The sequence below is a fragment of the Lepidochelys olivacea genome (assembly GCF_965140295.1).
Source record: "Lepidochelys olivacea isolate rLepOli2 genome assembly, chromosome: 12".
Lineage (NCBI taxonomy): Eukaryota > Metazoa > Chordata > Testudines > Cheloniidae > Lepidochelys > Lepidochelys olivacea.
The window spans coordinates 9,220,200-9,245,367 of NC_140422.1; the positions used below are offsets into that span (position 1 = coordinate 9,220,200).

General features: G+C 41.7%; 1 protein-coding gene across 4 annotated transcripts in view; it reads right to left on the reverse strand.

Annotated features, from left to right (window-relative positions):
• The window catches only part of NECAB2 (N-terminal EF-hand calcium binding protein 2), a 368,846-nt gene that overhangs the window by 154,492 nt on the left and 189,186 nt on the right, over positions 1–25,168 (reverse strand). For all 4 annotated transcript variants that reach the window (XM_084644586.1, XM_084644587.1, XM_084644588.1 and 1 more), the window contains one exon: positions 7,953–7,978. In XM_084644586.1, the coding sequence (XP_084500712.1) occupies positions 7,953–7,978 (26 nt within the window). The remainder of the gene's footprint in view (positions 1–7,952; positions 7,979–25,168) is intronic.

The following is a 25,168-nucleotide window of genomic DNA, read 5'->3' on the forward strand; positions in this document are numbered from 1 at the left end:
CTCACAGTGATGAGCCACTCCAGACAGAGTGATACCTGTTAACACTTCTTTTTCCCAGAAGAACAAACCAAGGGATTGCATGCTCAAGAAATGAGGGACTTGCATTGTTGGAGCCAGGGATAGTGTGACAGTGCTCCCAATTCTTCAGCTGCCATTTGCTTCTGCTATTGCAACCCTGAGCTTTTGATCACAAGAGGTGACAATTCATGTCAAGTTGGGTAGCAGGTTTGGGATGTACATTCACCAGGGAGAGGGCTGGAACTATCCAACTCATTTTCACTTATGTACGCTGGATTTAAGCCTCAGTTATTTCATTGTGGTTAAAACAGATATGCTTATATACAGACAATAGTTCTATGACAGATTTCAGCCCTGAAATCATTTCATGCATAAGTGGTGAATTCCTGAAATTAGACATATATAACAGAAACGATAACTTACGTGCAGCATCCACAACTACACATGGCATAAGTTTGAGATCTAGGCACAAAGCTGACTAGTTTCCATATAACTGGCATGAACTAGGATTAAAAGCAAAACCCGGTGCTAGTATCAATCCTCAGCATCAAAAAATGAAAATTAATATTGAAGTGACATTTCTGCAGAAGTTGGCTATAAATAAATCCCAGGAGACAATTCCATTATTTAGCTTCTTCTGGCTTAATTAAAACTGCATATATCTGTCTGCAGCCCAGGAACATTGCCAAGTGGCTTGCGTGGCAGTGATTGGAATGATAGCAAAGTGACACAGCACCTCAGCGCTCAACCAGAGATAATCCAAACAGCTCATTTTCAGCAGTAGCAGATTGTATTTTCACATGAACAAGAAAAATAAATCACGCTAAGGAGTAGACAGACATCCAAAGAAAAGATAAAATAAATCCATTTCATAGTTGGTAAAGTGAAAGCTCTTATGTGGTCCTTAAGTTCCACGGACAACAACAAACAAAAAATCTGCTAGTGGCATGGGATAGCTCTAATCAGTGTGTATACTGTGTTTGGTTTGAACTCGTAATTGCAAGAGAACGTTTTTGAGAGCACAAAGAAATAAAATGGTTTGTATCCAGACTTGGAGTTACGTAGGGCCGAATTTTGCCAGCAGGTATGAATTGTGTAGCCTTAGGTTTTGTGTGTGATTCACTCGTAAGCAATTTAAATTACCTCTATTCTAAATGTTTCTGCTTATGAATTCACCATGCAAGTCAAGATCCATGGAGGTCACTCAGAATGGAAGGGCAGCCACAACAAAATAGGGCCAGGCACATAAAATGGGAGGACTTCCCACAAAGGGCCATACCACAGCACAGTCATTTGCCCTACAGGAATTGTGCGTGTATGTTAGAGCAGAACCTCAAGAATTCTTGTTTTGCTAATCTGCATGCCTCTTTCCAGTTTTAAGGACAGATTTAACACACTGGACTAGCGTGATCTTACCAAGATTTTATATAAATATAGTCTTGGTATATATATACACACTGTAGAACTGATATGCATCAAATGTGATGTTAATAGGTTTCACATAAAGTGCCATGCCACAGATGGGGTTTGTTAATTGTGACTGTAAGTTTCCAGTATGCATTACATGCTGGAGCTGTTCTGATGGCAGAAGCTGACTTCTAAGAAGCAGTTAAAATCCTAGAATGTCTCTCTCGCCTCCAATATTTTGATCTTAAATTTGATCCCCCAAAGTACAATAACAGATTTCATTATTTAGGAAAGTATAAATCACTGGTAGCACATGCCTAATATATTAAGGGTTTGAGAGTCAATAACTTTTTTTAAAAAAAATCAAGATTGCTGGATTCTTTTATAATTTGAAAAACATTTGTAATACATTGCTTGGTCTTTATTGGGAATTACTGAAGTTGTGTTGAAAGCCACAGGAACCAGAAAGGTGAGCACCAGACATCGGATCCATTATTAGGAAGGCTACAATTTAGTTACGGGGATTTTTAGTAAAAGTCATGGACAGGTCACGGGCAATAAACAAAAAGTCACAGCCAGTGACTTGTCCATGAGTTTTACTAAAAATACCCTTAACTAAATCTTAGGCACTGGAGGAGGGAGGGTGCCCCAGCATATGCTGCTGCGCCAGGCAGGGGGTGGCTCAGGGCCCCACTGCCGCCAATGTGGCGGGGGGGGGGCAGCCTGGGTGGCCCTGGGGTCAGCCGTGCCAGCCACTGAAGCAGCAGAAGTCACAGAGGTCCCAGAAAGTCACGGAATCCGTGATCCCTGTGAAAGACTTGAAGCCTTTATTATAAGATGTTCCCAATGTGCCTTTATAGGCCCCAATCCTGCAAACATCTTGCAGGACTGGGGCCGTGATTTGTACATTGTCAACATGAGGTTATTATACTTTATTACTTTCTTACTATTCTCCTAGTTTCATTTTTTAAGTAGATGTTACTGATAATTAATTTTAAGTATTCAGTTGATTTGCATTATTCTACTTAATTCCTCCCACTGAAGTAAGTAGGAGCAATGACACATCCAGGATGTTCTGCTGATTCACTGTTTCTCCTACTTCAGAATTAAGCTGGTCACCTCAGGGATCAAGGAAAAAAAATGTTCTCTCTTATTGCATAGCTGTCCAGGGACATTATTCAGGTGGGGTTGGGGGTGGGGCTGGGCTCAACAGCTCTGGGACTCACTTCAGATTTATGTCCTATGTCCCTAGATGTATTCTGGCACGGTTGGTCTCTTTCTTTATGTCCTTCCTCTGAGGCACCAGGAGATGGCCATGCCTGGAGATAGGACATTGTGGAGACAGGCCAGGGCTCTGAGGTGGCTCCAAGCATTCTCTCTCTCAGGTGCTTGTCTGGCTGGTTCTTGCTCACACGCTCAAGGTCTAAGTGATTGACATTGGGTTGGGAAAGAGAGTTTCCTCTCAAGTCTGATTGGCAGTGACACTGGGGGGTTTGCCTTCCTCAGCAGCATGTGGCCGGGGGGGGGTCACTTGCCAGGATTATCTTGGTATTTCTCACTTTATGATTATTTGGATATATCTCACTTAATCATTTCCCCATCATTGTGGGGCTTCAGGCTCCGGTGCATCTCAGTCCCTCCTATTCTTTGTCTGTGTCATATAATAGTCTAGTCTCCTGTGGGTTGTAATACTTTGGTCTCATTTCAGTTGTTGGGTTAGTGTGCAGGTGTTGGGGGCTTATGCTGTACACGAGGACAGATTAGATCAGTGGTCTCCAACCTTTTTACATCCAAGATCACTTTTTGAATCTAAGGGCAACCCAGGATCTACCCCACCCCTTCCTCGAGGCCCCATCCTACTCACTCCATCCCCCCCGCCCGTCGCTCGCTCTCCCCCAACCCTCACTCACTTTCACTGGGCTGGGGCAGGGGGTTGGGGTTTGGGTTCGGGAGGGAGGGAGGGAGTGCAGGCTCTGGGCTGGGGCAGAGGCATTTGCAGGGTGGAAGGGGGCTCTGGGCTGAGCCTGGGGAGTATTGGGGTGGAGGAGGGGGTGTAAGCTCTAGGAGGGAGTTTGGGTACAGAAAGGGGTTCCAGGCTGGGGCAGAGTGTTGGGGTTCAGGAGGGGGTATGGGGTGCTGGTTCTGGGAGGGGGGTCAGGGCTGAGGCTTGGGTGCAGGAGGGGGTTTGGGGTGCAGAAGAGGATATGGGGTGCTGTCTCCGGGAGGGGGCTCAGGGATGGGTGTGCAGCTCTTCCTTTAGAAAGAAAGTTGGAGGGTCAAATCTTCTAGTCCTTAAGTAAAACTTCTATTGCTATCAGTTGCCTCCACTCATAGATATAAACATCACAGTGAACATGTGATAACGAGTGGTCAATAAATATACACTTCATACTTAAATATTTGAGCCATCTTATCCAGAGTTACACATATTGTATGCCTTAGCTTGGGGACTGGATTTTCTGGCATATTCTGAACAGTGCTGAGCACACAGATGGTGCCCATGAATAATGAAAATCATGACAATAATCGTCGACTTTATGGACTCTGTGGATGCAGTTTCTGTTCTTTGTTCTGGAATTGGCCTGAATGCGGCTGAAACCCTAAGAATTTGAGGTATAAACGCATCGGATAATTATACGACACTTTCTCATTCCTTCCGTTTCTCAAACTCAGAAGAAAAAATGACCGAACAAAATGGTTTTCAGTTAAAATGTAAAACTGCCCAGCAGCCATTGCTGTACAACCCAGCCTGGGGCAGAACCTACCACCCCATGGGAGTTAAGTGATCTCCTCTCATCTGACTCTCATTCTCCAACCTCTTTCCTAACTACAGGGCTGCTTTTCATGCTTTTCATCCATCCTGGGACCGTTTGCTGGAGTCTCAGAGAACCAGCTGCCTTGGTTTTGCTCCCATCTATCAGAATCCTCTCTTTTTCTTTTTTTTTCAGCATGCAGCAGAGAGAGAGGCTGGTCTGCTGGATAGGGAGCTAGCCCTGAAAGACCTGGGTTCCACTCCCCCCATGGACTTCCTCTCTGACCCCAGGCCAGTGCTTTAAGGACAGAATTGCAAAGGTTTTTAGGTACCCAAAGATACAGTGAGGCATCTAATAGGGTTTACAAAGCACCTAACCTTCTAGGTGCATTTGAAAATCTCAGTGGTGCCTAAATACCTTTGAAAATCTGGCCTTTAGTCTGTGTGTGCCTCAGTGCCCCATCTGTAAAATGGGGATAATAGCTCTGCTCTACCTCACCGAGGGGCTGGGAGAAGAAATACATTAGACATTGTGAGGTGCAGCCTCGGATACTATGGTGATAGGGCCACATAAGTACCACAGGTAGTGGGAACTTCTCTATACACTGCTAGCCCTTCCCTGGGTTTGGCTCCTTCTTTCCACCTATGCCTCCAAATCTCCCCCTTTTCTGAATTTGGCTCAGTGCTTTTCTGTATTTTTTCGGAGTCCACTGTGTTCTCTCTAAAACAACCCCTCCTTCCTTCCTCCATCCCTCCCCTGCCCCCCATTCCTTTTTCACAGGCTAAACTTCCATATCCTTAATTTAATCACTAGCCTTTCTTCTCTTAATCACCCTGCCTCTGTTTGTAAACAAAATCCTGACTCCCTGCCCAGAGGCACCTCCCCTCTGCAGAACTTACATTTCACAGTAATGCTGTGCTGTAGTTAAGGGCTCCACCTGGGACCTTGCACACCTCCGGGTATGAAACTGGGGGAGGGGAGGCTTCCACCCCCTCTTAATTGGCACCCTTGCAATGGAGTTATTCACAAGAGGAAATCCTATTGTACATTTCACATGGTTGTTCCTTCCCCACCCTCCTACTCCTTTAAAAACAGAATAATTTAAAACTAAATAATTGTTTCCAGTGAGTTAGACAAAGCATGGCCATCCAATGAACCAAGACTACACAAAACACAAGCTTGCTGCAACATCACGATCCACCTGTATCTGAACAGGTAAGAACATTGTGTGTATTAATGTAGGACAAATGAGATTTTATTTCTATTCATAAAATCTGCTCGTCAGTTTGCCCAGCAAAATGCTGCAAAACCATCTTCATCAGAACATATGTTACTACCCCCAAACAAACAGACACTTACAACTCTTTTTTCCAAGTAGCTTAATTACAGGGATTGTTGATCAAACCCACATATACTCTCCATTCCCTGGTAATGTGATCTCACCCTGGGCAACAGCTGTATAATTTTCTGTTTTATAGGATTGTCAGAGAAAGAAAGGTCTCATCAAACAATGCTGCTTTACCTCTATTTTCAATCTAAGTTTATAATGTGATCTGCTGTTACTAGTTTAACGGGGTGGGAAACAAGGAAGACCAATTAAACAAGGAAGGTGGAGTGGAAAAACACATAATTGGCAAACACAAGAGATATCATTCTAGACTCAATTTCTCATATGTCAGTTTCAATGAATGGGACAAGCTAACTTCAGTGCACCTAGGAATTGGCTCAAAGTAAGTTAGGAAACAAAATCTGATTAATTGTCTTTAGAATGACTCCCCCTATTGAACTCCATGCCAGAATGATGGGTTTGTCTCAGTCTACCCCACTTTGCTAAATAATAAACCATGCCTAACAAGCAGCTCAAGGTTTTTTCCAAAGGTATCCTAGTCTGATTACAAGCATGGGATTGTTGACACGAAAAGGTTGCACCATTCTAATTTAAGGTGTGATTTTAAACTGATTTAGTTTTAAACTGTTGCAAAAGGCTTTGCAGATACTAACTGCAGTTGAAAAGTGTCTTATTTAAGTGTAGTACAAATGAATTAGGAACGGATTTAAACTAAACCAAAATAAGCCATTTTTCAACTGTAATTAGCACCCACCCAGCCTATTGCAATTTCTTCGGTCGACAAGGCCTGGCACTCTAATAAGGACACACAAGTCTTTAACACTGTTCAAAATAAAAACTAACTTCCATAAGATCAGCTCAAACCCACCGGAGAGCACAGCACTGATTGCCGGAGTCTGATTAGAGTCTAGATGCTGGATTTTTAATTACACAATTGCTGTTTTTGGAGGGATCTGTGAATGCTATAATGGTAAAGCCACGGATGCATTGTGAAGGTTGTTCTACATGGCTCCTTTTTTAATGTAATTGTTCCTTTGTGCCATCTTGAAGGAAGTACGGGGAATGCAGCTGACAAGGTATTGGAAAACAAAAAAGCAAACTTCTTCTGACGTCTCCAGGCTGAACAGCAGAAAAAAATTCCTAACAGCAAGGGGTCTATTAGACTGAGGAATAATCTCCCCAAGGAAAGTAGCAAAAGCCCCGCTACATGAGTCATTTAAAATCTAGACAAAGCACTTGAGAATTCACTGTAGGAAATAATCCCACTCTATTCTAGCTGGGGAGTTGGATAAAATGTCCTTATAGATATTTTCTACCTCTAATTTCTATGAACAGTGGGGGCCGCTCTGGTGATTATATGTACTGTAGGCTACCCGCTGTAAAACATTAAGCTTTGCCTAAAGACAAATATGTAATTGGTACTATAAAGTAATGCTGTTTTATTGAAGCCTGCAGATGAGGCATTGCCTGAAATTAACCACACATTACTGAATGTTATCTGCTTATTTTTGGGTACAGTTCTGTGCTCATTAACTATATTGTGAAACTGCGTAAAACTTTCCCAGCGTCATTGCTGAACAAGAAAGCCAGTACAATATGTTCTAAGAATTCACAGCTCAGGAACGGCAAGACACATTCTACACAACCCCTGATTCCAGTTTATTAATGACATCTCCAATGCATAGGCTGATAGAGATTGTGGAATCCTGATCAACTAACATGAGGCTCTAGTGAGGAGAGTGGGGGGACATTTTATTATGCTATGATCAAAGAAGGGTGGCAGCAACCAATCCCTGTGCAGAGCCCCGATTCAGCCCTGAACCAATGTATTTGGCTACCTAAAGTCTCCCTTTGGAGTGCAAGGTCCATCCAGTTGATTAGTCAGTTTAGAATGGCCCCAGCCCCTCCATTATTTGAGGCTCCTTTGATACCTGAGGAACCAGTTTATCAAGAGCCTCTGCGGTAATGGGAAACTTTGCGTAGTGACGTTAACCATAAACTATGCTAAAGCACAAGGGGTAGGGCGAGTAATTACTTTCACTGGAAGGGATCCAAGATTGAAGTGAATATTGCTGTATGAAAGGTAGAGAGTGATTTAAAAGGGGGCATGATTGACTATATTCCACCCCATTTCATGCCCCACTCTTTAATTCACTTACACCAAGATTTTAAAAACCTGAAGTTCATCCCCCTAATCAACCTGATTGCCAAGCACCCAATTTTTCCTACTGAAGTCAACAGAAAGTGCAATTCCTGAGCCTATTTGAATCCCATTACTTATTCATGCGCCTAACTTTAATCCCGCTTTTTAAAATCTTGGCTCCATTCTGTATTGGAGTGAAGTATGTGTGAGCCTTGTTAAAAATAAAGTTAAGAAAAGTCTACATTAAAATTTGCTTTTATCGAGGTAGCGAAAGGGTACTTACCACACAACTCCTTTGTATCCACATTGCTGTCAGACGGAATATGCAAGTAAAGGGAGAAAGCAGAAAAACGAGTGTTTAATGTAAAGGAAAAATAAAGGACTTATGTAGAATTTTCCTAGGTTTATCATTAGAGATGGAACAAATGCTCACAAACTTTGGGAAAGTTCTGATCCAGATCTCAACTTTATAGCTCAATCCCATCTCTGCTTAATACCTACACTTCTGATAAACCACCCTCCAGCTAGCTATTAACAGTCTTTCATGGTTTCAAGCCTTTAATAAGTTCTTACAGCGGAGCCAGACATAATACAATCTGGATACACATAATACAGGCTCAGTGGTTAGAGGTCCCTCGGCTGCCAAGTCTGGAAGGAGCTGGGATATTATTAATAATTATAAGCATTTATAAGGCACCCATTACTATCTCTGGGACTTTCTTCTCAATTTGAACTTTTATGAGATTTGCCAGAGTGTGACTATATAAGCAGCTTCCCGTTCTGGTCACGTTACTCCTCAAGTGCCCATTACAGGAATTCTTGCACCTTTCTCTAATGTATTTAGTGCTGGCCATTCTCAGATGGGATATTAGACTACTGGATCATTCCTCCAGTCTTGTCTGGCAATTCCTATGTTCCTACTTGTTTAGCAATAACAGCTTTTAATGGATTTTAAAAAATAAAAATAAAAACCAATGGACACATTTCTAGTCTTACATTTTGTAAAACGTTCTTTTCATAAGAATGATGGTCTAGACTATGTGTGTTCTGAATGCCTGAGGGAGCAAAGAGCCTCCTACCCCTTGTCCCCCTGTGTAGAAGCCAGGTATAACTACAATCCTTGAGCTTACTGCACACAATGCAGTCCCCTATGCATGTACATACTACATGTATGTAAACAGTACGTGCACACATGAAGCGCACAAGATCAGGAATAAAAGTTTGCAACTAATTTATTTGTCATTCAAATCCCTCTACTATTGCAATCCCCATTTGAGACTTGAAAGGAATTTCAAACATTTTAATAGAATTATTCTTTATCAATCCATTTATATCCTGGAAAGCTATTTGCTTAACTGAACTCATTCTTGAGCTGCCTGACCTGTCAGTGTAAGTAGAATATGGAGAAAGAGGTTTTTAAACACTTATTTCATTACTAGAGGTCTCTCTCTGTCTTACTGCCACCACCTACTAACTCTCTGAAAGTACAGATGGTATCCTGAGCCCTGGGAAGGCTTCAGATAGAAGCAGCCATTGGCAGATATGGCATGATAGTTTCAACATCAGCTCCGCAATGGAACAAAGAGTGGCATCCATCTCTGCCATGCAATAACACGCATCCGGCACTTCCCACGTCTCTCCCATTCTCTTGAAATTCTGTTTTTCCTTCACAGATTCTGAGAGACAAAAGGGGGTTCAGGTCTCCTGGCTGCTGGTAGGTTTCTCTTCTCATACTCTCCTTTGGATCACTGACGTTTTCCCGTCTCTTTCCCCAACACCTTCTCATACCCGCTTGCTGAGGCCCTCCCTTCTCCCTGCTCTGAAGCTTTCCTGAAGTGAGCTGTAGCTCACGAAAGCTTATGCTCAAGTAAATTGATTAGTCTCTAAGGTGCCACAAGTACTCCTTTTTTTTTTTTGCGAATACGGACTAACACGGCTGCTACTCTGAAACCTGACCTTTCACTGTTGTTCTTTTCTCCAGGTGTTTAGCGCGGCTGTGACAGCTACTGTGACAGCCCTCTTTACAGGAGCACAGAGAGAACAGGAAAGGTCCCAAACATGTTTCCCACTTTGGTAATGATTTGGGAGAGTGGGGGGGAATGAAGTTGTAAAAACTTGGAAGGGGGTGTGGGAAGAAGAGAAAGTGAATCTTGATTCTGGCCACCCATCCCTGTTTTCTAGCTGTGTATGTGGAGAATTCTCCACAGAGTTGAATAGTCTACAGAACACCCACCACTTTCCTTGGGAGACTGTTTAACATTAGAACAAACTTCCTCAAGGAGTTCCCCTGAGCTCAGTCAACGAACCAAGAACCTTCCCGAAGAACAGCACAATCAAACTTTAATATTGTACTTAGACATCAGCCAACAACTTAGGACTAGAATGGGTGAAAATTGTTCAAACAGCTTTTTATCAAAAATACCTTTCAAACTGGCAATTTTTTACAACAAGTTGATGGTGTTGCCAACAGATAATTTATGGGGAAAAATAAAAAAGGCAAACACTTAACCAAAAACATTTTGTAAATAGTTACTGAAATTTTTTGTTTACGAGAAACTCGGTTTAAACACAATAAAAGTGGGATAAAAGTTTTGGATTTTTTTTTTTTTTTTTGAAAAACAGCAGGTTTATTTTGAACACTTTAAAATTTTAGTTGTCACAAAAATAGGTTCCTATTTTTCAATCAGCTCTACTTTCTATAAAAAATTGCATTTTGTTGTTTTAACTTAGGGGAGTGGAAAACAAAATACAGACCTCTGCACCTGTTACAGTAAGTTGAATCTAAAGTTACTGCCTTTTGAAGTCCTTGTTTTTAACTTGAAATTATAAAAGGGTATATTGATTTTGTCCTATATCATGTCAGGGTCATCAACTGCGTCAGATCTTATTGAAAATGATGTTAAAGTCTTAATAAACTAGCTGACCTTTTAACAGTAAAGACCAAACTGATTATAGCCATCGATAATAACATAAGACAAAGGACTCTGCTCATACTGCACAAATCTATTTTTATTAGATACCAAGAAATCCAGGAAGATCCTGTTTCCCTTGAAATCAATGGGAGTTTTGCCCTTGTCTTCAGTGGGAACAGGATCAGAACCCCAATGAGTAAATCAGCCACACATTATAACAAAACACTGGACTCTAAAATCAGCTGCACTGCAAGTTGTGGGTCAGTTCACATTCTGTACTCAGACGGCATTATTAGGTCAGCTCTAAGTACACATGGTTTGGCCTAATTGTTTAAGTACAGAAGTTAAAGATTTAACTAGACAGCCTCGTATTGAAACATATTAAAGAAGTTTATTTGTTAACGATAATTATTTCCACAAGCACCTCTTTTTTGTATAAGGGTTAATTTGCGCAATTTCCCCCCACCCTACCACCACGTCACAGGGCTACCAGTAGGAATTCAAATGACTATAGCTTTGGCACCTTGCCATCTTTTTACTGGAGTTCACTTCCGTTCTAGCTTGATGTGTTACAGCTAGGAACATATTTGTGTGTGTGTGTAACTCTTTTTGTGCTGGTGATATTTAGGGGCTAACTTTGAAAAGAATCAGTGCAATCTGCTCCTACATTTCCCCAACAGCTAAACACAGAAATTAAGGGTGCAAGTTTTCACCACTAACTTCCTGATTTGTGCTTATAGAGGCAAACAATACTCCAATTCTGCAATTTGATTGTGAATGCAAAATGTTAGAGGGACAAGTTGCACCTGCAAAAGGGAAGCTATTGAAAATATGGCCCTTAATCTTTCCAGATGAACTTTTCCATATTTGCAGGGCAAATGGAGAAAGAAGGCTGTCATCCTTTCTTTTCACTCTAGTTCTCAGCTTGGTCTTCCCATAGGCCCCTCACCCTCTGGTTTTGGATCCAGCAGCTGGAATTGGATCCGCCCCCATACTGTACCAGGACACTAGTCCTTACAGATACCTGACTGCCACTCAGGTGTCCACACAATTCTCTCAGGAGCCCCAGTTCAGCAGTCCAGCCCTGTTCAGTCAGGTACTAAAGCACATGTTTAAATTCCATTGACTTCAATGAGATTTTTGTATGTGCTCAAGTGCTTTGCTGACTACACATGTACTTACACATGTGCTTAAATGCTGTACTGAATTGGGGCCAAGACACAGACATACGGCCCCTGTGCCTCTCGCTACAGACCAAAGATATACCAGTTCTCCTCCACAGGCTCAGTTTTCCAGATTGGATTTTTCCACCATATATACTTGCTCTGTGTTTTGCTTTGTAGATACATACAGAAGGACTGAGCTGTACTAACGCTTAACATACATTGGAGTCAATGTCATTCCTGGATTTTACTTTAACTCTCTTTTCCTCTCCACATGTCATGTACGTCCCCCACTTGCCATCTTTTTCTGATGTTCTCTCCCATTGGCAGTTTTTTGCTTCCTGTCTTGGATTCCTTCTATTCAATAACCAGTGAGAGACACAAATCTCTTATTCAGTCAACATACATGAACAAGGTAACCACTGAAGAATCAGAACTTTCTCTGCTCTTGGCGCTACTTTCCATGGTACATTTGAATATACTCTCTGAATAGTAGGAACAGGCTGCTTCTCCTTTCTATATGTTCATAAACAAAGGGATGTCAATTCACACAAATAATGCTGTCTTATTTTAACCGTTTTAAGCATATGATCCTACATAACAATATTGTTTGTTGGGTTTTAAAAGTGTTGTTTTATTTTATAAAGAAGAATGGTCTCTAGACTCAGCCCTGGTGCTCAAATACAGATAGATCTTTATGGGTGAATTATAAAAATGATGAACCTCATCCAAATGTGCTTGCGGTGAAGATACTGACATCGCCTTAGTCTAGAGTCACGAAGGGCATAGGAGCCTATTTTTTTGGGTAAGCTGAATCTCCGCCAAGGCATCTTGCTGTGTATGTCCCGAGAAGTCACATTTCAGATAATCTCTTCAAGGAGATTTCATTTGTTATCAGCCAAGTGAGCAACTAGCCTGTTTCCATCTTCTCTCGAATCCTGTAATATTTTTAGCACAGGTTTTGGTCCCGATAAACGTTCTGGGCAGCAAGTGTGTTGAGAGAGATTAATTTCTATTTTCTTGCTGAACAGATTTATGAAAACCTTTTGAGCATCTGTTTATTACTGGGATTAAAAATGGTTCTTCTGCTAAAAAGTTGTCACTTTATCTTAATTCCTTCTGAAATTTATCATCTCTCCTGAACTGTGAGACTAGTTCACTGAATCCTATAAAATTTCCAGAGCTACGGGGAGTTAATTTCCATGAACTCATTTTATTTTCTCATTAAAAAATTGCAATTGAAATGCTAAACATGCAGACGTGAGGCTTTGTTTGCATGGTCTAGCCTACTTTAGAGAGAATAGTCCAAGGTATTTATGGAGCAAGTAATTGCTTAACTGGAGTCTTAACAATTCACTTGGAGAAAAAACTCAGACAGAAAATAGGAGAAGCTTTTTCAGTGCAGAAATAATTCAAAAGGGATGTAGCAAGCGTGGCCCTTGTGTACTGAAAGCTCAACAGAGCAAGCTAGATGATGCAGTGAGTTAATTAAATAGCCTTTTCATCTCTGGAGCTCTGGCTTGCTGAAAGGACAACTGTAATATTTGTGGGGGACGGTTTCAAAAGCATGTAAGTGACTTAGGAGCCTAAGTCACTGTGGGATTTAAGCTCCTAAGTCACTTCTGAAAATGGAATTTAGATGCTTTTGAAAATTACACCCTGAGTTTCATCCTGGATCTAAGCCAATGGGTGTCCCTGGCATGCAGTACCATGCCATTTTTTCTACATAACTCTCAGTATCAAATCCAATACAAGGGGAAATATTTGTCTCTTGGGAAAACCCTCCATCTGCCTCCTTTAGTCTTGGTCCAAATGGTATTCATGCACTGACTGCAGAACGCTTTTCAATAAATGCCAGAATTAAGTATTATGTAAGAGATTAACAGTGAATTAGCACCTCAATTATAATTAGTTTGTAGTAACACCCAATCGGTGTGACGTGCTTTCCAAACTGAGTGGTGGACACAGTCCTTAACCCCCCAAAGATCACATCATCTTTTATCAAAAAGGAAACCTACTAGCTTCAGGAACAGAGCCAATTATTTTTACTAGAAAAAAACAACAAGGAGTCCTTGTGGCACTTAAGAGACTAACAAATGTATTTACTGACTCCTAATAGCATAAGCTATGTCAGAAGTGGTCTAACCATGTGTTTCTGATCTTTTGATGTACATACGCATATCAACAAACACTGAACAGATCCCCCTGGAAACAAGACACCCGATGATAGGAAATACTGATGGACCAACTTCAAAAGGTTCTAGGTTCAGATAAGCACCTAAAAATTCAGAGGCTCACCCAAATATTTTAGAGCAACAGACAGACTGGAAAATCTAGCAAGAGTGGGCTCTCTTGATATGTTTATTCTTATTATCTTTGACTAGGCCAGAAAGGTCCTCTCACCATATTCATTTCCCCTATGAGTCCCTACAGAGAGGGCTGTGAAAATGAAAAGTTAGCAGAAGCTTTTCCATTCCTTAAAAGATCAGTTAAGCTCAGGTTAGTTATTTTATCTGAATAGGTTGGGGCACCCCTGGTCTTATGTAGATTTCTTAAAAAAATCTTTCAAACACAGATTAATAGCATCACCATACAGCTTGTGAAATCAACTGATTCTCTAATATGTACGTGCAATAGTTAATTTCACACCACCCACACTGCACGTAAATAGTATTTTTTAACTACTAGTTAAGCTTTTAAATATATACTTAAGCATGCATAGTATTCACAATTTAAGCAAGGTGTTACTAACAGGCCTTTAATTTTTGTATACCCCAACACTTTTGCATTGTCATATTCAACCTTAATATTGTAAAAATAGTTTCATTCTGAAGGGTCTCAACGTGTATGACAAGGCATATCCTGAATAATCACTGAAATGTAACCACTTCTAGGGTGGAATATTAACACCTAGCAGGAACAGTGAAGAGTACAGTATATCAACAAACAGCAGCTACAAGTTATTTAGGTAGAATGTAATTACCTTAGTGTTTTATTAAGCCAACGTTGATACCCCAGAGCCTGTGAAAAGGGAGTGTTCAGGATCTGGGTTTTAAATCTCACAGGAGAGATGGCACCTCCAACAGTGCAGCACCTCCTAGCACCATGCTGGAGCAGTGATGATTTGGAGAGATGGTTCCTACCACTGAACCATCCACTCATTTCTTTCAGCACTACAGGCTTTTCCCTTGAGGTTTCCCATCCGAGCACAGATCAGGCCTAACCTTGCTAAGCTACTGAGATCTAACAAGAACATAGTTGCAGAATCAGGATTTTAAAAATTGAGCATAATGAAGAACAATTCCTCCAGTCAACCTCATCACCCGAAAGGGTCAAAAAAATCCCACAGAAAGTTCCGTTCTCATTTTTAGGGGGAAAAAAAACTTTAAAGTGTATCAGACTAGCTCTTGGCCTGTCTGAGAATCTGCTTATAATTTTAACCATACTCCCATTAATAACATATTTAATTAAAGCATTTATTGAAGTCATAACACAGACTGAATGAGAAAAAATATAATAATGTTCGTGTAGAACTTTGTAAGAAGACATTATTAATGACTGGAGTATTACACAGCTCTTCTCCTTAGTGTAGCTTTCACCTAGTTGATTTTTCTCTGCAGGGAACACTTCCCGTTTATCTAGGCAAAGTGCAAACCACAATAAAGAAAGTGATCTTTCAAACCTTTTAAGAGTCAAGCTTGCTTGTATAGCTTGTGTAATTGTGACTTCCCCCATCCAGTGAAGTTAGCGTCCAAGGCATTTGCCATGAATCTCTCTCAGAGCATACCTAGTTCCACATCACAAATGTGGGGCAGGATCTCCTGATCCATAGTCGAGCTCTGAGAACGAAGTCACTAGAAAATTTAACATGTCCCTCTTGGTTATTCCAGCTCTTCAACCGACAATACAGAGTCAAGCTTTCAAATGGGTGCATGCAAAAGTGCACCTAGCCAATGTAGGTATACAGATGCAACCGATGCACGTGCACAAGTCATGGTTTCTGCATATGCATGTCTATATGAGTGCACAATAGCAGAAGATTTGCATGCCTACGTCTAGAACATATATGTGTGCATCACTGCCAATCTGGAAGTTTGACACCTGGAGCCAAATTTCAGTCCTCCATTGCCCAAGAATAGGCTCATTGACGAGTACTGAGGACTAGTGTTCATGCTGTCTCTGGAAAGGTTGGTAATGAGGCAAGGAGAAGAGAAAAAAGGCTTATAACAAATGTTCTAAGGGCTTGGCTGAGAATAACTGTTGGTGGAAAATGGCAGGGAGTTGCCTCCAGCTGCTGCTTGCTTTGGTAAGTACAACATCACGTCTTCAATAGAGAAAGAAAGAATGGTCTAGTGGTTAGGGTGTTATCTTGGGACTTAGGAGAACTAGGTTCAACATCGTGCTCTGCCAAACGCTGGCTGTGTGACCTTGGGCAACTCACTTATTGTCTCATTTCCCCATCTGTAACACAGGGATAACAGCATTGCCCTACCTGACAGGGTGTTGTGACCATAAATACATTAAACATTGTGGGAGCTGTACAATACCTTAAATTAAAAGAGTCACAGGTATTTAACTTCACTAGTTTTCCATTCAGAATACAAATACTTGATTTTGTATATATTATATATATCCCAGCCTCCTAGTCCATTTCTTCTTCATTATTCTAACCTAACAACTTTTAATCGAGAAATCTGAACAACAACTGAAGAGCTAGTACAGATCAGGGTTCTCTCTTCCTCTGAATTCAGGTGCTAAATATTGATTAATGCTGATGTTTTGCCAGAGGCAAAGCCCAGCATATATCTCCACACATATTATTTTCCTCCTCTGAAGTGATTCTGACAAAAGGATTACTAGGGTATTCCTACTGGGTGCTTCAAAAGCATGTCCCGAAGAATCGTCTAGCAGCTTTATTTATTTTCACAAATAGTGCTTAGACACGGTGCCTGATGTGGGTACTGAACACACTTTGTATCATGTATCACTTGTATGCAGTTTTTCTGCAAACTGAATACTAAACCACATCTGGATTGGAGATTTGCTGCATTATTGCCAATGATGTGAAGATTTTCTAGGGTTTGGCACAGGGGACTGTATATTCCGGTCTACACCACTAACTCATTGTGTGATCATTTAACATCTCTTTTCCTCATATTTTCGGGCACTACTGCATTTGCATTCCTTCTCTCTTCTGATTTATAGCCATCTCCTCTGATCTCCTACACAGTGCTAGGGCTGTCAAAGGTTGCTGTCCTTTTGTTCACTTTTATCACTGCACTTTTATTGGCCTTTCTTCTATTACTAAGGAGAACAGAAAAAGTTGGTTCAGAGGGAAGGAATAAGATGGAAGAGTGGAGCATGAAATTCCCCATTTCTGTTTTTCAAATAATCAATGGAAAGGAGCCATCATGTATGAAAATGGGAAGGGTAAGCGAAAAATAATGTGAATTCACAAGATACAAATACATCAAAGACTCTTCTTCAAAGCACATTTCTCATGCAAATTGCTTTCTGGATGGGCTGTTCAAATGTCAATCAACACCTGATCAGCTTCAGCTGAAGTTAATAACCTTTTCTTCTTTGGCAGATGAAAGCCTTGCAGCAGCCTACCGCTGCCTCAAGGCAGGCTTCCCCATTAGGAAAAGGAAGGTCTTCAGAAACTGCCTCTCTCTTTTTATTTGCATCTCTAGCACACAGCTTTTGTTTTATTTGCTGGGAAGCCTCTTGTGCCATTTCACCTGAGAATAGAAAAAATTAATTTTCAAGCCCATCCAATACTTTTAGAGGCAAAGACCTAAAACCATCAGGTGCAGCTGGAAAACGTTATTGTTTCTGACGATCCTTTTAGTCAAAATAGCAGCAGCCATAATGCGCCGAGCCAGATTGCCTCTGAACCTAGTGGGTGGGGAACAAGCTATCCCTAACTTCTGCGCCTCCCCTCCATAAGAATGCTTAAATTGTTCCCTCTATGAACACATCTTGCTCCCTGCAAGGAGGCACAAATCATCCCAAGTAGGGACAGAGAGAAGTTAGAGCCATGGCTTTCATCCTCCTACCCCTGCACACCTCTGATTCTACTTTAAAGACCCGATGTGACCCAATGTGACACTCATGTCCAACCAGCAGACCTCACACTAAGATTACAGTGAGTTTTTTAAAGTAACAGCTTTATTTTACTTATCTTTCTGGACACCCATAATTGATTTATATATAACATCACAGTGTAATGATGTCCTAGCAGTGAAGGCATTGGACTGGGACTCAAATTAACTGTATTCAGTTTCTAGCCCTGCCACTGACTTCCTGGGTCACCTCTGGCAAGTGACTTCCGCTCTGTGACTCCATTCCCCCAACATGAAAAATGGAAATGGTACTTCTTTTCTTCCACCATTTATCTGTCTGGCCTATTTGGACTGTAAGTTCTTTGGAGCAGGGACTGCTGCTTAGTATATATGTCTATGCTGCCTAGCACAATGGGGCACTTATGTTGGTGGAGGCCTCTAGGTCATACTGTAATACAAGCAATAGTTACCGTAAATGTTTGTTTGCACAGCCACCATTGCTACAAGATGTGGCTTTCTACAAACCAGGTGGGAAAGTGGGATAGGCAGAACTTTTTTCTGAAACAACCTAATGCTAGTTTCCTCCAACCGAATGATTGTCCTTTTAAGGATTATAGAGAACGGTGCTGCAGAAGTTGTTTGCTCAGAACCTTGTAGTTCAAAGTTCTTGGGGTCCATATAGTTGGAAGGGCAGTTCTTTCTCTAGACAGATGGTAATTAAATATCAAAAGGGCCCAAGTCTCTTTACTTTTTACGTCCAGGTTTGGATTCTTCAATGATTTTTTTTTAAATCTAAATCCTACAAATTATATGCTCAAAGGAAAGCTACAATGGGTGAATTGCCTCAAGTTTTTTTTCAGAATTCCAGGTCTCTCAACCTCACAGGACTCTGGCATTCCACCCAAACAAAACTTTCCCCCAGTTTTCCTTCAAAGGTCCTCGTCCTGCACCATTACACATGAGTCCTCACATGTCTGAAGTCAGTGAGCTACTCGTGGGAATAAGGCTTAGAGACCTCATTATTAGCTGGAGAAGTTCCAATCACGTCACTTAGCTACGAGACCAAAATTACATTTTAAATTACTTTGCTAGATGTTTGACTTTCTCTTTATGTGTTCTAAAAAAATAAATCAGGTACTGGTGAGACACACAAGAGCAGAATGTTTCTCCAGTCTCCTGCTACCTGTCATGGAGCACACGTGTCATTGTTCATAGGATAATTCATTGTTGACCAGTTCCAGAAATGGTGGGTTACAGCTGTTGGGAGCACAGTTCAGAAACGCTCTGGTTTTCCAGTCAAACTATTTTATGAAATAAAAAAACATATCACACTACCTACAATTTACCCAGAACTAGCTTATTATTAATGATTATTAATGTTATCTGCGTTTCAGAAGTGCTTAGAGACACCAACTGAAAACTTGGACCCAACATACTTGCCACTGAACAAATGCATAGGAAAAGACAGTCCCTGCCTTGGAGCATTCACAGTCTCAAAAGACAAGACATCCATAGGGAAGGGAAATGACTTGCTTAAGATCACTTGCCAGGCCAGGCTGGGCCATTCCAGTCCCCTGACTCCCAATCCAGCAACCTACCCCCTAGACCATACTGTCTCACCTTTTTCAATTCTAGAGCCAGATTGCGCATCAGATGGTCATGTTTAAATCCCATTGAAATTAATTGCAGCTGAACATGCAAATCTGAAGGGAAAAGGTGGTCTTTCTTGGCCAAAGTCTGCCTTTGAAAAATACATGCAAGACAAGGTAAAGAGAAGTTGTCTATCCGTACGTCCACCTTCTTTTAAGTTAAAGTTTAATGATAATATTTTAGATATTTCCTAAAACGTTGTCGCACCCTGGTCTCAGACAGCAACACTTGCTGCTACTTTAAATGTGATAAGAATGCTCAGCTATCCAGAGCTATATAAAAACCACGACTCAGTTATTCAGTGGAATGAATAATTGGACCAGCAATTCATAACAGGGCTGCAGCGGAGTGAAAGGTTCTGCCTGAAAGTCCCATCCAAGGAGCCGGAGAGAGGAGCACTCATTCTACAATCAGGATCAGATTTCAGAGTAGCAGCCGTGTTAGTCTGTATTTGCAAAAAGAAAAGGAGGACTTGTGGCACCTTAGAGACTAACAAATTTATTTGAGCATAAGCTTTCGTGAGCTACAGCTCACCTGCATTCCTTACACTGAAATCGCTAAGGGAAAATGCCTCTCTCCATAGGATGTGGTACATTACAGCAGGCTTAACATGGAATAAGCAAGATGAGCTGCTGTATCATCCTGAAATCCTTGCAATTTAATATTTTAATTACTCATGCTTATAGAGAGAGACAGGAGCTTGATAACGGATGTCATGCTTGAGAGTAACTTGGTATAATTTTCCATGTTCTGTTTACTTATATTTGTTAACACACCTAAATATTTGTTGTTTCCCTTCCCTTCACCAACTGTTTAGAGATCTGTATACAGTGTTGTTGTAGCCATGTTGGTCCCAGGATATTAGAGAGACAAGGTGGGTGAGGTAATATCTTTTACTGGAACTCACCCACCTTGTCTGTTTAGAGATCTGTCATTTGACAGAGTTCCTTAGGGTAGAAATCATGGTGCTTTCTATGTTTGGAAAGTGCCTACCACCAGTGGCGGATTAAAGATTTTGCCGGCCCCCCTGGACAGCTCACCTCCGCCCTGCCTCCTCCCCTGAGCACGCCGCCGGGTCCTGCTTCTCCCCACTCCCTGCCAGTGCTTGTGTGCAAAACAGCTTCGCAAAGGAGGGAGAAGAGGGGGGAAAACGGCACGCTCAGGAGAGGAGGTGGGGCCAGGGCGGGGATTTGGGGAAGGGGACCAATGGGGCAGGGAATGGGGGTGGGGAAGGGGTGGAGTTGGGGCAGGGGCGGGCGAACCGGCGCTGGGGGAAGCAGCCTCTGGCTGTTATAAATTTGCCGCCCCTGCAAATTTGCCGCCCTAGGCCTAGGCCTTGTCAGCCTAGGCGTTAATACACCGCTGCCTAGCACACTGTGGGAGCTGACAGAAATCAATCAGTTACATGTTCTCGACACATCTACAGCCTGTATGCGGGACATTCTCTCTCCTTTGTTGATTGGCTGCTTGCTTTATCCTCTTCCTGCACCCGTGCTCAGCCTCTTCTCTTTAGCCTCACTCTGCCTGTCTTCCATCTTTCCTTACCTTTTCCGCCCATTCCCCTGAGTTTTCTTTCACCTTCCCTTTAAGTCATCCCTTCCTACCTCCCCGTCTCACCCCATCCGCCATAAAACATTATAAACATGGATATAAAAAGCTAAAATATAAAACCCACAACAATTTTTATTTTTATTTTTAAATCTATCAATGTTTGCCAGTCATCACCATTCTATTCACTCTCTGTGATGCATCTTTCTGCCACCACCTAGTCTGTTTTGTCTCTTTGGACTGCAAGCTCTTCAGGGCAGGGACTGTTTTTACTCCATGTCGTATGCATAATGGGGGCCCAGCCTTGGCTGGGTGCCTTGACACTGGTGCAATACAATTACTGTTAATAGGTATTCTCTAATTCCCCCCTCCCCACCTTATTTCCTTCACTCCCTTCGGTTTCATGCAGCTTGTCAAAGTGAAAGCAGCAATGCAAAGAGCCCTAGAGCAGTTACAGCTCATTTGCAATATGCCAGGGTTCCAGCTTCATTGCGCATTGATTGCAGCTTGCTCTCTGTTTTGTCACAAGATTCAAGAAATCCAATGTGTAGTTACTCCTACTTCATAATTCTGAAATGAAATGCGTAAACCAAAATCCTGTGATGTGATGTTATGTTAAATTGGATCCCAGAAATCAGTTGCCTCTTAGCACACCATAATATTGACACCAAAGCAAGGTGCACTGCAAGCTTATTTTACAGTATATTAAAAACTGTACAGCTATTTCCTTCCCCTTGTTACTATGACACAGACAAAGAGATAGTGAGCCAAATCCTAGCCTTACTCAAAAGCAACTGGACTTTTGCCACTGTCTTCAGCCGAATGAGGATTTGGCTGATTTTGCCTTAGTCTTGTACAATTTGCATAGCATTAGAATTGCATATGGAGATGGTATTAAAAATCCTAACATTTACCTTTACAGAACTGAAACAGTAAATTAATAAAATCTAACACACCCCCCGCCCCGCAAATCAAAACAAAGCCCCAAGCCGAGTTTTCACCCTGAAAAAGGAGAAGGACTAGGGACTCCATGAAGTCCACTAGGGACTTTGCTATTGATTGTATGTAGAAAGTGCTTAGATACTATGGTCTGAGCAGCAGGATAAAACCCTAAGGTGGACAGATAAGTTCTTAAATTAGTTAAGTTTACTGTGGTAGTTCCCAACCTAAGTACTGGAAAGCTGAGCTCCCAATATCATCCACGCTACATGTACTCAGAGACCTGGGGGTTAGAAGGATTTTATAGATTTAGGGCCAGATTGTAAGAGAAGTGGCCAGGTGCAGCTTTACTGTTCAACCTAAGTTGGGAAAAAGTAAACAACTAGCATAAAGGAAAAAGAATTATGGCTTCTTTCATGGAGATGCCAGTCAATCACAGCCAGGATATCCATGAATGAAATTAAAATTGAACAAAGCACAAAGTCTTAGACAAATGTGGTTGTTTAGCACAGTATCCTAGCTAGACTTCAGGAACTTTCATGGAGAGCTCAGGTCAGGTACAGTGCTATGCTGGAAAGACAGTGAAGGCAAATGGAAGGTCCCTGAGGATGGAAGTAGAAATTTTTCCTCCAATTGCTTTGAGTTCATTCCTTCTCATGCTGACATAGTTGTGTTCCCATTCTATTCCTCCTTCTTTCGTTTCCCTTAGGAGGAGGTCAGGTAAGGGCCAAGGAATGTGCTCATTTTGGGAATAAATATGCTGCTTTCAAAATACGTTCCATGACCCAAATTGCTGTTCACCAGGCTGTCTCTGTCCCTCTGTTCCCATTGCTACTGTTGCTATGACACAAATAATGTACTTTTTGCAAATTATTACTTTAACATTTTTTGCTGGATCTCACTATTACCGCTTACTGTATCATTATCCCATATGACAAGGGACCAAGACATTGGTAAACAATACATGTGGCTACCACTAACACCTTCCGGGCTGCTGCAGTTGCAATTACTTCCCTGCTTAGAACATTTGTAGGAAAACCCTCGTCGATGCAACATTTGTCTTGTGCAGCCTATCGTGTGCTGCAAAAAGGATTGCCCTTCTGCTTCCCCGAGATGGTGAGAATGTTAGCAAAGCCCCAGACAGTGTGGTTAGTAACTGATGATTTTGTATGACTCACTTTGACATCCTTAAAAGGTCCAAATCTTCCTAAAGAAAGTACTGAGCACCCACTCCTGTTAGTAGCCACCTAGAGCCCTTTAAAGGAGTTTCAAGTCAGACACCCAAAAACTGAGTTGCCCAGAAATCACTGTCACTTTTGAAAGACCTTGGCCAATATCAACAAACAGTCCAAGGAGTGATACAGGGCTCTCCAGTGATCAGAACTGCAGTCAGTCACCTGCCGCTCTGAGTCCCATGAGCACACAGTCAGTATTCATAACATATTCCAGTTTAAACCTTTGTTCATTTAACCATGGCAAACTGACCCTCATGGTTCTGGTAACCAGGTATCCCTTAGTTTAAAGAGTGCCCCTTATTTGCTACCAAATAGCCCCGCTTCCTGTATAAAATCAATTCAGGAGGTACTTTGTCCTGTACTTCAACTGCAATAATACAAAGATTCATGCCCTGAGGTTTGAGTGTACCATACTGTGTATGATCTAGTACAACTAATACAATATTGTGGCGTGCCATTGCTCCAGTAAGTGGCAAACACGTGCTATTGGTACGTGAGGTAGCTTTGATCGCTCCGAAGATTAGAGCCGACCTAGCCAAGAAGTTTTCATAACCCTGGAACGCTCTGGGAAGCCTGGAGCTGAAACGTTTGCAGGACCTAATCGCTTTAGTTTGATTCGCACGTACAATGGGACGTTCTTAAGTTTGAGGTCAAGCACACATGACACTGGAAGTGACAGTGACATTTGAAAGTGTCTTCTCTGTGCACGGCATCAGAGGAGGAGTACTAGGATTTTTCTAGGCGATAACTCTAAGGAGTTTCACAGAATTTCCCCAATTTTCAACATCCAACGTTAAGTATTGCAAACAGCGGCAGAACTCAGGCTGCTACAGTTCAAGGGCACGCGAACAGCAGCCTTGTTTTTAGAAGTCCAGCACATGGCAGTAAAGTTTACAGGGATTGCAGCTCAGCCTAACAATAAGTTGTTGTGACCTGAAGGACCCCGTATTCACACCCTACACACTATTGTAATAATCTTTGTACCAAATAAGCCCTTTGAGTTATCATTTGAGAAGTAATAACTCACTGATCATTAATATTCTTGTGCAATGTATATACACAGTGTGTATTAAGAGTTATGGATATATGCAGGGATTATGACTAAAATGTGTTTAAATCAGGCATATTGGGGGGGGTGTTAGTAAACAGGTCTGCCCTAGACACACATACCTTTGTTTGCTTCTCTGACCAGCCCAGTCATCAGGCAGAGACTATGAAGGGATATTTAAATATCGGGTAAACAAAGCTTTCAAGCTAACAAGTGCGGGAGAAGACAGCATGGTGTCTATGCACCAGCAAAAGAGAGAAGTTTGGTCTGGGGTTTTACTTTTCAAAGAACATATTGCTAAGGTTTACTAGTCTGTAAAGCCAGGGGAGCTGAACCTCAGGTAATAAGTAACTGGATCAACTGATTGTATACAATATCACTGCATTATAAAAGTATACAGAGTGAAGGTTTTTTGAAAGCTCCTAACAAATTGGTGATTAATATCATTATGATCATTATGAAACGTATGTTTTAATACTATATGAGGAAATATGGATACTTAATAATATTATACTTTAAAGTCTGTGGCCAAGCAAGGAGAAACAGGTTCCCTCCCAGACAGGACAGAAGGCAGCTATCTACCTGTTTGCAATGAGATGAAGCAGGGTGTGACCAAAAACAATGGACTCCATTGTCGTAGAAATCAGCAAGGGGATAGGAAGTTCACAGGAAGGGAAGAATAGCGTGAGGTCATCCTGCCTCTTGAAACACAGTCACTGAACTTTGGAAAATGTAGGCAAGGACAGAAGCCATTTTTGGCATCTTTCAGACAGGCAGACACAAGAGCTCTTGCAAGCTGTGAAAACTGGGTCCTTCTACCAAAGAAGGGCTGAAACCTCTGGAAACTGAATACAGGTAAGAAACTGCTTAGGCAAAGATCCTTCACCTAGAAAGACAAGGAAGCCAACATCTTGTACTTCTGTGGAAGGTCCTGACTGA